The sequence below is a fragment of the Polypterus senegalus genome, chromosome 3 (genome assembly GCF_016835505.1).
Source record: "Polypterus senegalus isolate Bchr_013 chromosome 3, ASM1683550v1, whole genome shotgun sequence".
Taxonomy (NCBI): Eukaryota; Metazoa; Chordata; class Cladistia; order Polypteriformes; family Polypteridae; genus Polypterus; species Polypterus senegalus.
The window spans coordinates 35905363-35920508 of NC_053156.1; the positions used below are offsets into that span (position 1 = coordinate 35905363).

At 37.0% G+C, this 15146-nt stretch overlaps 1 protein-coding gene across 1 annotated transcript in view; it reads left to right on the top strand.

The window, feature by feature from the left end:
* Positions 1-9544, top strand: part of LOC120525014 (CTD nuclear envelope phosphatase 1A) — a 67575-nt gene extending 58031 nt beyond the window's left edge. The window contains exon 8 of the mRNA XM_039746936.1: positions 8249-9544. Coding sequence (XP_039602870.1) covers positions 8249-8309 — 61 coding nt within the window. The 3' untranslated portion in view covers positions 8310-9544. The remainder of the gene's footprint in view (positions 1-8248) is intronic.
* The last annotated feature ends 5602 nt before the right edge of the window (positions 9545-15146 follow it).

Genomic DNA, 15146 nt, shown 5'->3' on the forward strand with positions numbered 1-15146 from the left:
AATGTTTTTAATCTAGATTGTGTAAAATGCTACATACAGGTTAAACAAATTATACATTTGTGGTTGGTGATATCTATACTGTTGGGGTAATGCTATGGGAAGTTTGTGAAGGAATTATATGCACACGCTGTAATTCATGTAGATAACAACAGAATAGTAACTAGATTCCATATCAACAGCTCATCTTAACATGCTAAACTGTTTACTCTTGGTCTTTTGACCATGCGACTTAAACCCCTGTGCATTAATGAGTTGGTAAGACACTTTGCTATGTATGTTTTTAAGTATTGTACTACATGAAGAGGAAAATATTTTGTGAGTCTTTAAAATATTTCATATTTCCATTTTAAAATGTATGAAGTGAAGGCTTAATTTGATCTTCTCACATGACAGCTGTTAATTGGGTGTGTCCTAAATAAGTGTGAGTAAATGGTGATCATGACAAGGGATATCATGTAATGGCAGTACACTGAGGAATGACAAAAGCTGGTGGATTTGCCCTTGTCAAATGTGGCTACAGAAAAAACATTGTGTTGGATTCAAATTTGATCTACTGGGGTATGACTTGTTTTCTTGGTACACAATGATTTTTTTCATTTAAATTACATACATGAGGACCTTGTTTAAAATTAAGGACATGTACCTTCATGATGGAAACCAGGAATAATTTCCTCAAATAGTGTATTACAGACTGCAGAGTCATGTAGCTGTTTTAATTGTAGATTTAATTTGATTGTCTAAATTTGGAAAATATTGTTCAATGTATCGGTATATAATGTACATTTTTTTGCCGTTCATTTTTAAATTAATCGCCAAATATCTTATAATACATCATATGTATGTAAGTATTTATTGAATGTAGTTGGATAGCTTGGAATAACAGACCACATTTAACAACTGACTGCCACAAATGAGATATACACAGCAACTGTATATATAGTCATGTGAAAAAGAAAGTATATCATCTTTTAATTCTAAGGTTTTACATATCAGGACATACACTGAAAAAAAAAACTTGGATAAACTTAAAAAAAAATTATGCCAATCAATTGCATTCACCTTTTTAAGTTCTTTCAACTAATACTACTTTTAAGTAAATCCTACAGTGGTATTTAATGTAAATTTAACATTGCTTTTTGAGTTGAGTGAAAATAAAAATGTGATACAATTTCTTGGATTAAGTAACATTTTCTTTTAGAAAATATTTACTTTTTTAAGTTAAAATAACTAATGTTCATAATTTAACCCTACACAAATGGTTTATCAGCACAAGATTTTAATTTAACTTAAAGTTAAATTTAAAAAGGTTTACACAATCAATTGCCATAATTTCTTTTAGTAAGCCTAACTTAATATTCTTAAATGTTCAAACAGAAGTCATAAATGTGGAGAAAAGCACAAGAGAATAGCTTTTGTATTTTTAATGTATACAACATTGTTCTTTATGAATAACAGCAATTACAATGTACATATTATTTTACCTTTATTTTCTCTTCACAAAAGCCTACAACCGTTCTATGGGCTTGTTAACACTGAAAATGATTTTACAATCAGAATTGTTAATTTTCTTCTAAATGTTTGCCAGTCACAGTATGTTACTTTTACAAAATAAACTTTACTGTGAATCGGTACCTTTAATAACCTTAACAAATTCTTATGTAAAATAGGGCTTCTATATTGGTAGCCAAATGCAAAAAAAATCCAGCAAACAATGCTTTTTTTGACTGAAATATGGTCATATATACATACATACAAACAATATGCTCTTCTAATATTGCAGTAAATAAAGTTGATGCAAAAAATAAAGCATTAACATTAGCACATTAACCTGTTTTTTAAAGGAAGAACTTTTGAGCTAAGTTTGAGACCATTCAATTCCAAAAACAATTTTTGGAATACTTCTAAAGTATATCTGAGCTCTTTAGGGTAACTTAGATTCAGTGAATATACAACCCCTAGTAACATGGCACATGTCTGTTGCAAAGTTACCAAAATTATTTACAGTTTCAAATCCCTCAACAATCTGTTGGTTCTGCATCAGGAGTTCCTTCATGCTTTGCCACAAATAGTTTGAGAGCATACTTACTCCAGTCAGACTGAATACTATCCGCTTTAACATCCTAAAGAAAATAAAATGCCATAATTAATATCAATAACAAATACATCTACATTTCAAAGGAATACTTCACCGAAAAATAAACACTCTAACTGTTCCTTGTACTACAATAGTAGAGCTGGCTGAGAAGAATTTTAATCTCAGGTTTTAAAGCAAAACAAATCATGATGCAATACAATTTTATAGAAACTGATTCTGGATAGTACCAAACAATATCAAAGTGTTTGTGAAAATATCTCTGATTACTACTGTTGTATAATCAAGATGAATGACATCCAGTGTCCAGTGTTTTTAATTTCCTGATACATAAAACCACAGAACTGTAAGAGGGTATACTTTTTCACATGACTGTATATGAGTGTACTGAGTGAGTTACCTGGGACTAACTGCATCTTGAAATTTGGTGTTTCAGTGTAAAAGTTTAACATAGCTGAGGGAGAGAAGCAATAAAAGAAGTGGTTAAATTGTGTTCTTAATGTTTTCACTGAGTGAGTGGTCATTCTGGTGCCACATTATAGTACAGTTACAGCTTATACAGATAATTAAATTAAATGCAGAAGTAGGATACTTAAAACATTTTGGAGTGTTCATACACAAAATCCAGAGTATGTGTAGCAGTGAGCGCGATTTTCTTGATGCAGACTGATATTAATGCCTTTTTGTTATATTTGCATTATACTTTGTGAATTGTTTTGACACACTGAATATAGGCAATGCATTGCATTTCTGATTTTTCAAAAGAACTGTGAATAGGTCCTATGTTGGAACAGAGCTTACTTCATAGAATAAATTGTCTCTAATTCTTTGTTCCTTATAAAAACTTCCAAGGCAAAGTACTATGTCCTATAACTCATATTAAACTTCTATGTAGTCTACGTAGTATATGTAAAAGATAGATGATATACTTAAAAAGACATTAAAAAAATCTGTCATGTTTCTAATGAACTAGATAGATTTTTAAAATATTAATTATTAGCCTCTCCCCTAATTTGTTAAAGGAAAGAGTTTAGCTGTCTCAGTAGAGTGATCAGAACCGCATCAACAGAGGGGAGTTCTCTTTTTATGTTTGTCAGCCACCTGATGCGACTTCAGATATTATAACTACAGTATATCTGTGGATATTACAATTTTGTTGATCACAGGTGCTCATGCAGCTAAATAGGTAGTCCAGTGACAATACCAGAGGCAGAAGAGCTGGCATCCTGGTTCGAGTCAGAAATGAGAACTATGGCAACCACTGCCTGAAATATGTCTATGGTGCATTTACTGGCAAACAAAGTCTATGAACTGCAGCTATTAATGCGCACTAAAACAGGCTTTTCTTTTATATCTGCTCTGTGCTTCAGTGAAACATGGATGAATGACTCTGTTCCCGACTCTGCATTGGACTTACCTGACTTCATGCTGTACTGAGCAGACCACATTACCTAATTTTGCAAAAAAAAAAAACAAAGGGTGGAGGAATTTGTTTCTGCATTAATCAAGGTTGATGCAAAGATGTGACAGCTATTTTTAAATCCGCCTCTCCCGACCTAGAATTGCTTATTATAAACTGTAAGCCATTTTATTTGCCCCGTGTGTTTTTTTTCACTAATTCTACCTGGTGTTTACATTTGTCCTTGTGCTAATGCTCATAAAGTCTAGTGGCAACTCACTGATGTTATCGCTGAGATTGAGAAAGAAAACCCAGACTTACTAATCATTATATTGGGCAGTTTTAATCATGTCAGTTTTAGCCATGTCCTTAAATATCAACAGCAAAAAAATGTCAGAGATGAAAATATTCTAGATCACTGCTGTGCCAATATTGAGGATGCTTATCATGCCTCCTCCTATGCCAGAACCATCCCTGCCCCTCACCCCCCCATTTGGTAATTGTAACCAGTCTATGATTCATCTTATTCCTGCTTAAAAACAAAAGCTGAAAATGGTAAAGTTAGTAAAGAACATTTAGAAAGTGGACCAACAAGGCAATAGAGGAGCTTCAGGACTGCTTTGCCTGTGCAGACCGGAGTGCCTTCAAAACTTCTCCAACTTACACAAATACACTAATGCTGTAACCTCATAATACTGTATTTGTTTTTGTAAGAATGTTTGTATTCCAACAAAAACTTTTGTGAAGTTTAGCAATGATAAACCTTGGTTCACCCCAGAGCTCAGACGACTACGTCAGGTCAAAGTGTGCTTTTGGATCTGGCAGTCGTGAGGAATACTGGAAAGCCAAGTAGAGAAAGGGATCAGAGGTGCGAAAAGAAAGCATTCAGATAAGCTGCAGGAACAGTTGTCTGCAAATGACAGCACATTAGTCGGAAGAGACCTTAATACTAGAATTACCAGAGCCTACGAGAAAACCCGTAAATCCGGCCCACCTTAAATCTGTTCGCACAGTCAGCTTCAGGCTTCACACATTCTATAATTTATGCCTACATTTTGTAACATTTATTACTAAAATATGAAAAAGTTTGTTTTAACAATGTGTTTACACAGATTACTGTAGAAATGGAACACACGTGAAATGCACGTGTTCCAAATAACAATCTATTATTTCCACTCTAAAACTCCAGCAGTTCACTCCCAGATAATCAAACCAGGCATGAGCTGGGAGAACTTAGTGAACATTCTGCGACGGTGGGGGATGGAATAGCAGGCTGCTTGTCTTAATGTGCCCATTTACAGGACAAAAGATGCTGACGGAGAGGTGCGAACGAATTTAAGGTGGGTCGGATTTACGAGTTTTCTCGTAGGCTCTGGTAATTCTACTGTTAAACAGGTCAGTAACTACAAGAAATTAACATCAAGCAGTTCTGCTTATCTTCTTTCTGGCTAATCAGTTAAATCAATTTTATTGTGTTTTGAAAGACAATGGGACATAAATCTACCCGATGGTCTCACTGTTACCACTTTATACTCCTCAGTTTCCTGTCATCACTGCAAAAGACGTCTGCAGCTAGTTCAAAAAGCAAGATATTAAAAAATTCCTTAAAAATTTGCCATTCCACACTCGAGTACTGTCCAGACAGATTGTCTACACCATTTGCAGACATTTTCAACCAATCTCTGGATCTATGTATGCACTGTTCATGCCTGACTCTAACATCATTCCAGTAGCAAAAAAATCAAAGATCACAAGCCTACCTGACTATAGACCTGTAGCTTTAACCACTGTGGTAATGAAGACCTTTGTATGCTTTATTATGAATTACCACAAGAATGCTGCAAACGACTTCCAGAATCCTTTTCTGTTTGCTTACAGAGCCAACCAGTCTATGAATGATGAAGTGAATTTAGGTCTGAGTTTTATTTACCAACACCATGATAAGCCATGGGCATAGGTGAGGATCTTGTTTCTGACTATACAGATGCCGGTCATAAAATTAGAATATCATGACAAAGTTGATTTATTTCAGTAATTCCATTCAAAAAGTGAAACTTGTAAATTAGATTAATTCATTACACACAGACTGATGTATTTCAAATGTTTATTTCTTTTAATTTTGATGATTATAACTGACAACTAATGAAAGTCCCAAATTCAATATCTCGGAAAATTAGAATATTGTGAAAAGGTTCAATATTGAAGACACCTGGTGCCACACTGTAATCAGCTAATTAACTCAAGACACCTGCAAAAGCCTTTAAATGGTCTCTCAGTCTAGTTTTGTAGCCTACACAATCATGGGGAAGACTGCTGACTTGACAGTTGTCCAAAAGACGACCATTTACACCTTGCACAAGGTGGGCAAGACACAAAAGATCATTACTAAAGAGGCTGGCTGTTCATAGAGCTCTATGTCCAAGCACATTAATAGAGAGGTGAAGGGAAAGACAAGATGTGGTAGAAAAAAGTGTACAAGCAATAGGGATAACCGCAACCTGGAGAGGATTGTGAAACAAAACCCATTCAAAACTGTGGGGGAGATTCACAAAGAGTGGACTGCAGCTGGAGTCAGTGCTTCAAGAACCACCACGCACAGACGTATGCAAGACATGGGTTTCAGCTGTCGCATTCCTTGTGTCAAGCCACTCTTGAACAAGAGACAGCGTCAGAAGCGTCTCACCTGGGCTAAAGACAAAACTGCTGCTGAGTGGTCCAAAGTTATGTTCTCTGATGAAAGTAAATTTTGCATTTCCTTTGGAAATCAAGGTCCCAGAGTCTGGAGGAAGAGAGGAGAGGCACAGAATCCACATTGCTTGAGGTCCAGTGTAAATTTTCCACAGTCAGTGATGGTTTGGGGTGCCATGTCATCTGCTGATGTTGGTCCATTGTGTTTTCTAAGGTCCAAGGTCAACGCAGCCACCTACCAGGAAGTTTTAGAGCACTTCATGCTTCCTGCTGCTGACGAACTTTATGGAGATACAGATTTCATTTTCCAACAGGACCTGGCACCTGCACAAAGTTCCAAAACTACCAGTACCTGGTTTAAGGACCATGGTATCCCTGTTCTTGATTGGCCAGCAAACTCGCCTGACCTTAACCCCATAGAAAATCTATGGGGTATTGTGAAGAGGAAGATGCAATACGCCAGACCCAACAATTCAGAAGAGCTGATGGCCACTATCAGAGCAACATGTGCTCTCATAACACCTGAGCAGTGCCACAGACTGATAGACTCCATGCCACGCCGCATTGCTGCAGTAATCCAGGCCACAGGAGACCCAAATAAATACTGAGTGCTGTACATGCTCATACTTTTCATGTTCATACCTTTCAGTTGGCCAACATTTCTAAAAATCCTTTTTTTGCATTGGTCTTAATTGATATTCTAATTTTCCCGAGATACTGAATTTGGGACTTTCATTAGTTATCAGTTATAATTATCAAAATTAAAAGAAATTAACATTTGAAATACATCAGTTTGTGTGTAATGAATGAATCTAATATACAAGTTTTACTTTTTGAATGGATTTACTGAAATAAATCAACTTTGTCATGATATTCTAATCTTATGACCGGCACCTGTAGTTCTGCTTTCAGTCGTCCCAGAGCTCCTAGATAAGAAACTCACTCAGTTCAACCTTTCAAGTTCAATCTGCAATTGGATCACAGACTTTCTTACAGATAGGAAACAGTACATACATTTGGGCACACACATCTCTGACCCATTAACCCTTAGTACTGGTGCACCACAGCGATGTGTCATTTCCTCATTACACTTGTCACTTTAAACAAATAAGTCTACCTCTGGTGATTTGTCTGTTAAATTTCTTAAACACTAATAGGCCTCATTTCAAACAGTGATGAGTCCATATACAAACAAGATGGAAAATCTGACATTGTGATACAGCTATAATAATTACAGAATAAATTAAGTTTCTAGGCACTGCACTTTTCACAAAGTGGAACAATAACATTATATTTATTATTAAGAAAACCCATCAGAAAATGATTGTTTTCAAACAATTTGGGTTCAGTTCTACACAACCATCATCAAATACATTCTGACCTCATTTATAACTATCTGGTTTGGTGCTGCCTCTGTTCAGGCTAAGGTCAATCTGCAATGCATTATCAATGCCTATGAAAGGATCATAGGATGTGACTGAACATCCATTGAAGTCCTATAATCACCTGTTGCAAGGACTTCCCTTCAGAAAACATCATCATGCAATGAAAGCTTAAATAACACGACACCTAAACAGTGTCAAATGCAATTGTTCTTACTAATCAGGTCTGAGTTTCATCTCAGTATCTATGTATACCATCACACTAAACTGTCTAGACATTTTAATCCTACTATCTCTTTATTTTTTGTATTGCCCTTGCATCATATTTCCATTTTATATTTTATCTTTTTTATTCTGTGTTGTCCTTGTATGTTGCACCAATACTATCAAAACAAGTACCTAGTACACATTAGTTTACCTGTCCAATAATTTGAGTTCTGGTTCTGATAATTGTGTTTTTCACATTTCTGTGCATGCAGAGCTATTTAGCCATACCTTTTTATAACCTCTGGAAGGGTTTTGAGTGATTTACAAAAATCTTAAAACAGATTTGATAGAATACTGATAATTGAATGATACTTTGTTATAAAGGAACTGCACAGAATTGAATTATCTTCTGATAAGACTGCCTCCTAATAGTACTTAAATATGTTGCATTCATTTTTTTTCCCCTCTTCCTCTTACCAGATTTACAGCAGATGTCCGATCAGTCCTCAGTCGGAATTTACATCAGCACCGGCTCTGGTAGTCGCATGAGCAATCCAGGCAAAGAGACCACCACTTTCTCTCCAGTCCACCCTTTTGCTACTCCTGTGAAAAAATCCTGGTGGCTTTTGATTCCATTTTCATCTCTCTGGTTGGTTTGTTTGTTTCAATGCCTGTCACTGAGCTTGTGACCTGTCTGGAGAAGACTTTGAGCCTCCTGCCTTATACACCTATCCTTTTATGGAGCTGTGTTATCTGGGACAAAATCTTCCCCTTCCTTTCAAAAAGACTGCACCAAGAAGATTTGGCACTGTGCAAATGCTTTCTTATTCCCACCACTGCTTTTTCTCCCCAACATCCTATATATCATATACATTATATTGGACAAAGTACCCCATAGGGGCACCCTTTTCAATGCTTTCCTTTCCTTTATTACAGCTCAGATTTTTATTGAAAAAGACACACATTAACATGGTTGCCATTTCTGTAGATGTGAACTTGAAGGACAACCACTTAAAGCCTCTAAACTACTTTGCACAAAAAAGACAGTAGGCTTTGGGGACGTTTTATGGTGTTACGCGTTCAGGATAAGACTTAATGCACAATTAAAACACAAGAGGCCAGCAAGCCCTGCAGCAGACTGTGCAGATGTCTGGATTGGTTACGTTGCTAACAAAAAGGAATATTTTAAATAGTAGCTGGTACAAGAGGAAAAGATGGAAAATATACACAGGACCGTCAAAGGAACAGTGGAATTGTAATACTGCTTCTGTATGGAATTTGTATCTTTTTCTTTTCCCCTCACAAAGTGACACGTCAGGAAACAATTAAAATGGCGTGGAAAAATATTAAAATAGACACATTTTCTAAAGATTGAATATTCCATCCTTAAAATTGCATTCAGGTTTCTCTTTGCCCACAGGTAGTAAATGCATGCAGTTCTTTACACCAAGTGTGGGCAACTGCTTTTGTTTTTTTTTTTTGCCTTTTCTCCCCTAACTTCATTATTATTGATCAAAGCAAGGTAAATCCAGTGAAGCTGAATAAAACAATGTTTGTATCTGCAAGCAGCCTAGAACTCCTCCCTGCAGCACAACAGAGCCCAGTTGCTTGTGAACAGTTTTGTGTCACAGGTAGTACCGCCATGGTTTCAATTTTCATAGCTGTCTTTGTTAGGTTGGGCCTTATTCCTGTTTTAGCAGGATGGGATGTCACGATTTGCATGATTTAAAGATTGTATTTTTTGTCTTTAGGTGCCCACTTTTTTTTTTTTCTTTTCAGACTATCTCTAGACCAACAGCCTAACCATTTTACATTTTATTTGTGTTGGCAGCAGTAAAACCAAAGACTGACCATGAGCTTAGCAACTGTTTAATAGGTTCAAGCGATTTTACTAAAAATGATTTTGCCTGGGTGGTATTGTTAATGAGACAAGTAATTTAAATACAGTATGTTCACATATTGTGGAATATATGTTACTGGAGCCACATTGTCTTTTAAGGACTTAGACAAGAGAGTGCAGGTAAATCCATTTACTGAAATTCAGCTTTACCGCACCCAAGAAAGTATTAAGTTTAGCTGCTAAGAACATTTAGCAGGGGAGACAGAGCCATAATTGTGTTGCCACTAATGTCTCACCTTACCTGAGAGAGCATACCCATCAGTCTTTAAGTTTGCGCTGATTATAAAATTGTTTTTAAAAATGATTCAAATGAGCTCAAAAATTAGCAGTCTTGCACACAAATCCCTTATACCGCAGATTTGCAGATGGTGCTAAAATAGGCCTATGCCATTTGTCTTTTATAGTGTGGCAGTGAGCAAAGTTGAAGTAAGCCTGTTCCCTCCCTGCCACCCCACAGATCCCACCCTCTTTAAAGGTAGCTTTTTTTTTTTTTTTTCTCTTTCTTTTTTTAGCCAGAATGTTAGGTTAAGGAAATGTTGCTACAGTGAAGACTTGCACTGCAGCATGCCCCAATTTCACAAAGAGGACTGTTTACCAATACCAGCTGGTTGTGCTTATATTATCAGGGCAGGTTTGTCTTGAGTTTCATTAAATAATAAAAAAGAAAGAAAACTTGAGGTGTGTTTAATCATCCTTTAATGACAGCTGTTCAAAATACTTTTTTTTTTACAATAAATTCACTACTTTAACTTCTTGGTGTTAGTCAGATATGTGGTCTCTTAAGTCAAATGGAGTATAGTGAATACCAATGCCCATTATATTGTCATCTTCTCATTTTCAGATAATTTGGTGCAGTTTTTATTGGGGAGCGGTTTGAGCAACAGAAAAATCCTTTATTTTTTATAAAACCTAGTATGTCTCCCTATCATTCTGAATGCTTTGATAGCACATTTAAACAAAGGGTAAGGGTTCTCTTCACCAATATTGTATATTGTATCTTATTACAATCCCTGAGGAAGAAATTTGTTGTGAGTAAAACTTGGTTCTACAGCTCTGCCACTCTTTGCATTTTAAAGGCTGTCTCATGTACCAGTTATGTGTTTTTGGTTTATAGGTCTCTTTCTCTCTCATTTAAATGCAAAGTTGAGTGACTGACTCACTCACTAGTCAACAAAAATACTATTTCTCATTTAGTTATAAAGCTAAAATTTGGAAGAATTCTACATCTAGAAAGGACATTTCGGTATTTAAGGTTAAAAATCTCCCACAGTAGAAAAATGAAATACCCTCCAAATCTCACAATTGCCATCAAAGATGTGATTAGAGTTTGGTAACATAGAAGAAAGATTAAAATTAGCTGACATGTTTTTTTTTTTTTTCCTCGTTGTTTGGCTTAAAAAATGCACTAGTAAATGGGACATTGTAATGCATCAAGTCTCCACAAAGGAGAAATTGGCGTGTCACTTTATGGAAATACAGTCTGCAGAAGCAAAGGGAGAGTTGGACAAAGCTCAAAGAAGACTAATAAGTGCCTATTGCTAAGTGCAGTGGCTATGAGCATAGTCCGTATGGCACAACTGTTCCAGTAAAAAAAAAATGTATTTAACATGCATTCCTCCATCTTACCTGCAACCACGTGGCAAATCAGTAAGTTGGCTTCTTCAGATAATTTCATCAATGTTCACAATTTTATGAAAATAATCGATATGTCATCAGGTAGAAACTGCCGTGTGTACATTTTTTTTTTCCCACCTCTGAGCCACTTTGGGACAACAATTTCCATCATTCTCAGTCATTTTGTCACAGCTGAGATTGTGTTTAGACTTGTTGCATTTACAAAAGACACTCCCTACCCCTCTTCCCATCTTTACCCTTTTCTGAGAAATGTGTTGTCAAAACCAGTGTATGCAAAGTTTCCAAACCATTAAGATGCAATTTTCCTTTTTTTTTCTACAACCCAACCACCTTCTTCTTACGGATGCTCCTCTTAGGGGTTGCCACAGCGGATCATCTTTTTCCATATCTTCCTGTCTTCTGCATCTTGTTCTGTTACACTCACCACCGCCATGTACTTGTTCACCACATCCATAAACCTTCTCTTAGGCCTTCCTCTTGCCTGGCAAGCCCTATCTTTTAGCATCCTTGTCCCAATATACCCCTCATCTCTCCTCTGCACATGTCCAAACCAACGCAATCTCACCTCTCTGACTGTGTCTCCCAATTTGAGCCGACCCTTTAATGTCCTCATTTCTAATCTTGTCCATCCTCGTCACACCCAATGCAAATCTTAGCATCTTTAACTCTGCCACCTCCAGCTCTGTCTCCTGCTTTCTGGTCAGTGCCACCGTCTCCAGACCATATACAGTCATGTGAAAACATTAGGACACCCTTTGAAAGCATGTGGTTTTTTGTAACATTTTTAATAAATGGTTATTTCATCTCCGTTTCAACAATACAGAGATTAAAGTAATCCAACTAAACAAAGAAAACTGAAGAAAAGTCTTTTCAAGATCTTCTGTAAATGTCATTCTACAAAAATGCCTATTCTAACTGAGGAAAAGATAGGACACCCTTGCCCCTAATAGCGAGTGTTACCTCCTTTGGCTGAAATAACTGCAGTGAGACGGTTCTTGTAGCCATCTACCAGTCTTCGACATCGGTCTGAGGAAATTTTACCCCACTCCTCAATGCAGAACTTTTTCAGCTGTGAGATGTTTGAGGGGTTTCTTGCACGCATACAGCCCTTTTCAAGTCACCCCACAGCATCTCAATGGGATTCAAATCTGGACTTTGACTTGGCCATTCCAGGACTCTCCATTTCTTCTTTTTCAGCCAATCTTTGGTTGATTTACTAGTATGTTTTGGGTCATTGTCATGTTGCATGGTCCAGTTCCGCTTCAGCTTTAATTTTCTAACTGATGGTCTCACATGTTCTTCAAGCACCTTCTGATACACAGTAGAATTCATCGTGGATTCTATGATGGTGAGCTGACCAGGTCCTGCTGCAGCAAAGCAGCCCCAAACCATGACACTTCCACCTCCATGCTTCACAGTTGGTATGAGGTTCTTTTCTTGGAATGCTGTGTTTGGTTTACGCCAAACATGTCCTCTGCTGTTGTGTCCAAATAATTCAATTTTGGACTCATCTGTCCAAAGAACATTATTCCAGAAGTCCTGGTCTTTGTCAACTTTATCTCTGGCAAATGTCAGTCTGGCCTCGATGTTTCTCTTGGAAAGCAAAGGTTTCCTCCTTGCACACCTCCCATGCAAGTTAAACTTGTACAGTCTCTTTCTGATTGTAGAGGCATGTACTTCTACATCAACAGTAGCCAGAGCCTGCTGTAGTTCTCGAGATGACACTTTAGGGTTTTGGAGACCTCTTTTAGCATCTTGCGGTCTGCTCTTGGGGTGAACTTGCTGGGGCGACCAGTCCTGGGCATGTTGGCAGTTGTTTTGAAAGCCCTCCACTTGTAGACTATCTTCCGGACAGTGGAATGGCTGATTTCAAAATCTTTTGAGATCTTTTTAAATCCCTTCCCAGACTCATAGGCTGCTACAATCTTTTTCTGAAGTCCTCTGACAGCTCTTTTGTTCTCACCATGGTGCTCACTCTCACTTCAACAGTCAGGAGCACACCAAACTAAATGTCTGAGGTTTAAATAGGGCAAGCCTCATTCAACATGCAGAGTAACGATCTACTAATTATGTGCACCTGGTGTGATATACCTGTGTGAGATCTGAGCCAATTTAAGAGGGAATACATGTGAGGGTGTCCTATCTTTTTCCTCAGTTAGAATAGGCATTTTTGTAGAATGACATTTACAGAAGATCTTGAAAAGACTTTTCTTCAGTTTTCTTTGTTTAGTTGGATTACTTTAATCTCTCTGTATTGTTGAAACGGAGATGAAATAACCATTTATTAAAAATGTTACAAAAAACCACATGCTTTCAAAGGGTGTCCTAATGTTTTCACATGACTGTAACATAGCTGGTCTCACTACTGTCCTGTAGACCTTCCCTTTCACTCTTGCTGGTATCCGTCTGTCACAAATCACTCCTGATACTCTTCTCCACCCTGTCTGCACTCTCTTCTTCACCTCTCTTCCACAATCCATGTTACTCTGAATTGTTGATCCCAAGTATTTAAACTCATCCACCTTCACCAACTCTACTGGAGTAGGTTGTGTCTTTTCGCCCAAAGCTCCACTCTGTTTCGGTTCCATTGTCTTATTTTGTAGTGCAGTGAACATACAGTTGTAAGCAAAAATATTGACACTACTGCAGTCTGCTTCAGGTAATATTTGTTCTTCCACAAAATATAATTGGGAGAACATAACCCTGGGGGGATATAAAACTCAAATCTAATCTGGTTTTACACAGACCACCAAAAAGGATGCTAATGTAAAGCATTTGTGTAAATGTAAATTCAAACATAGTGTATTACCTTTGTTTTATGATTGAGTGATCAAATTTGTCATACCTTGTTCTAAGGGTGCCACAATACCAGGATCTCTGTATTTGATACCAAAGCCACTGCAATTTTGCCGTTCAGAAACAAAAACAGAAATCACATTCAATGGGTTTTCTTTAAAAGCACTTTCATTATTTATGTGAACAATATTGTGCCTTTTTCTGTCACAGAACAAAAATACATGAATATTAAGAGCAACAGCAGTGTATATTCATCAAGTAGTTCCCACTAGTGCTGACATTCATAAATATTAAAATTCAGACCTAGTTTTGTATTTTGATATGTTTTAGACACCGGAAATTTTGCGCTGTAACAAAGTGGAGGTGCCTGCTTATAATGTTAAGGCATGTGAGCTCTGGAAACCAAGGGGGAACTCTGGGATTTCTCTAGTTCTGTCAGCGCACTTTGGATACTAAGGGGAGGTGCACTCCAGACACCAAGGGGGAGACCCTTGCTTAGGCCCTCCATATGAGCTTCGTCTGTCACTGATGTGCATATTGTAAACTGATTCTCTGAAATTTTCTCTAAACTAATTTAAAAGGTACTGCTTATCAATACTAAAAATAAAAATTTGAACATTAAGTCTGTACTGTAGTGAATTCCTAGGAATTCAGGATATTTGTATTTAAACAAACTTTATGAAGCTATTTTTGTAGCAACGTGCTTTTAAATTCTGGTTTGTCAGAGAATACCTTTGTTAGGTTTTTAAATTATGCTATTGTAAGAGTTAGATTTACATCATTAGCTTGTTCAGTATTACTGGTTAGTACATTTTTAACAGGGTGACATTGATTCAAATTACTACTGTGTTAGTTGTCCAAATCTGGCTGTCTTGTTGTATCCAAACTTTGAAGGCTTCCTGTGTGAAGTCCGTCATGTCAGTTTTACATCAGTCCCATTACTTCAGAACTCTTGTACAGCTGCCTTTGTCGTGCTGTTTAGTATCTTAAATGAGTGATCAGACTTAATTATTGTTTAGCCCATGTACAGGTCCAGAATTAAACCAC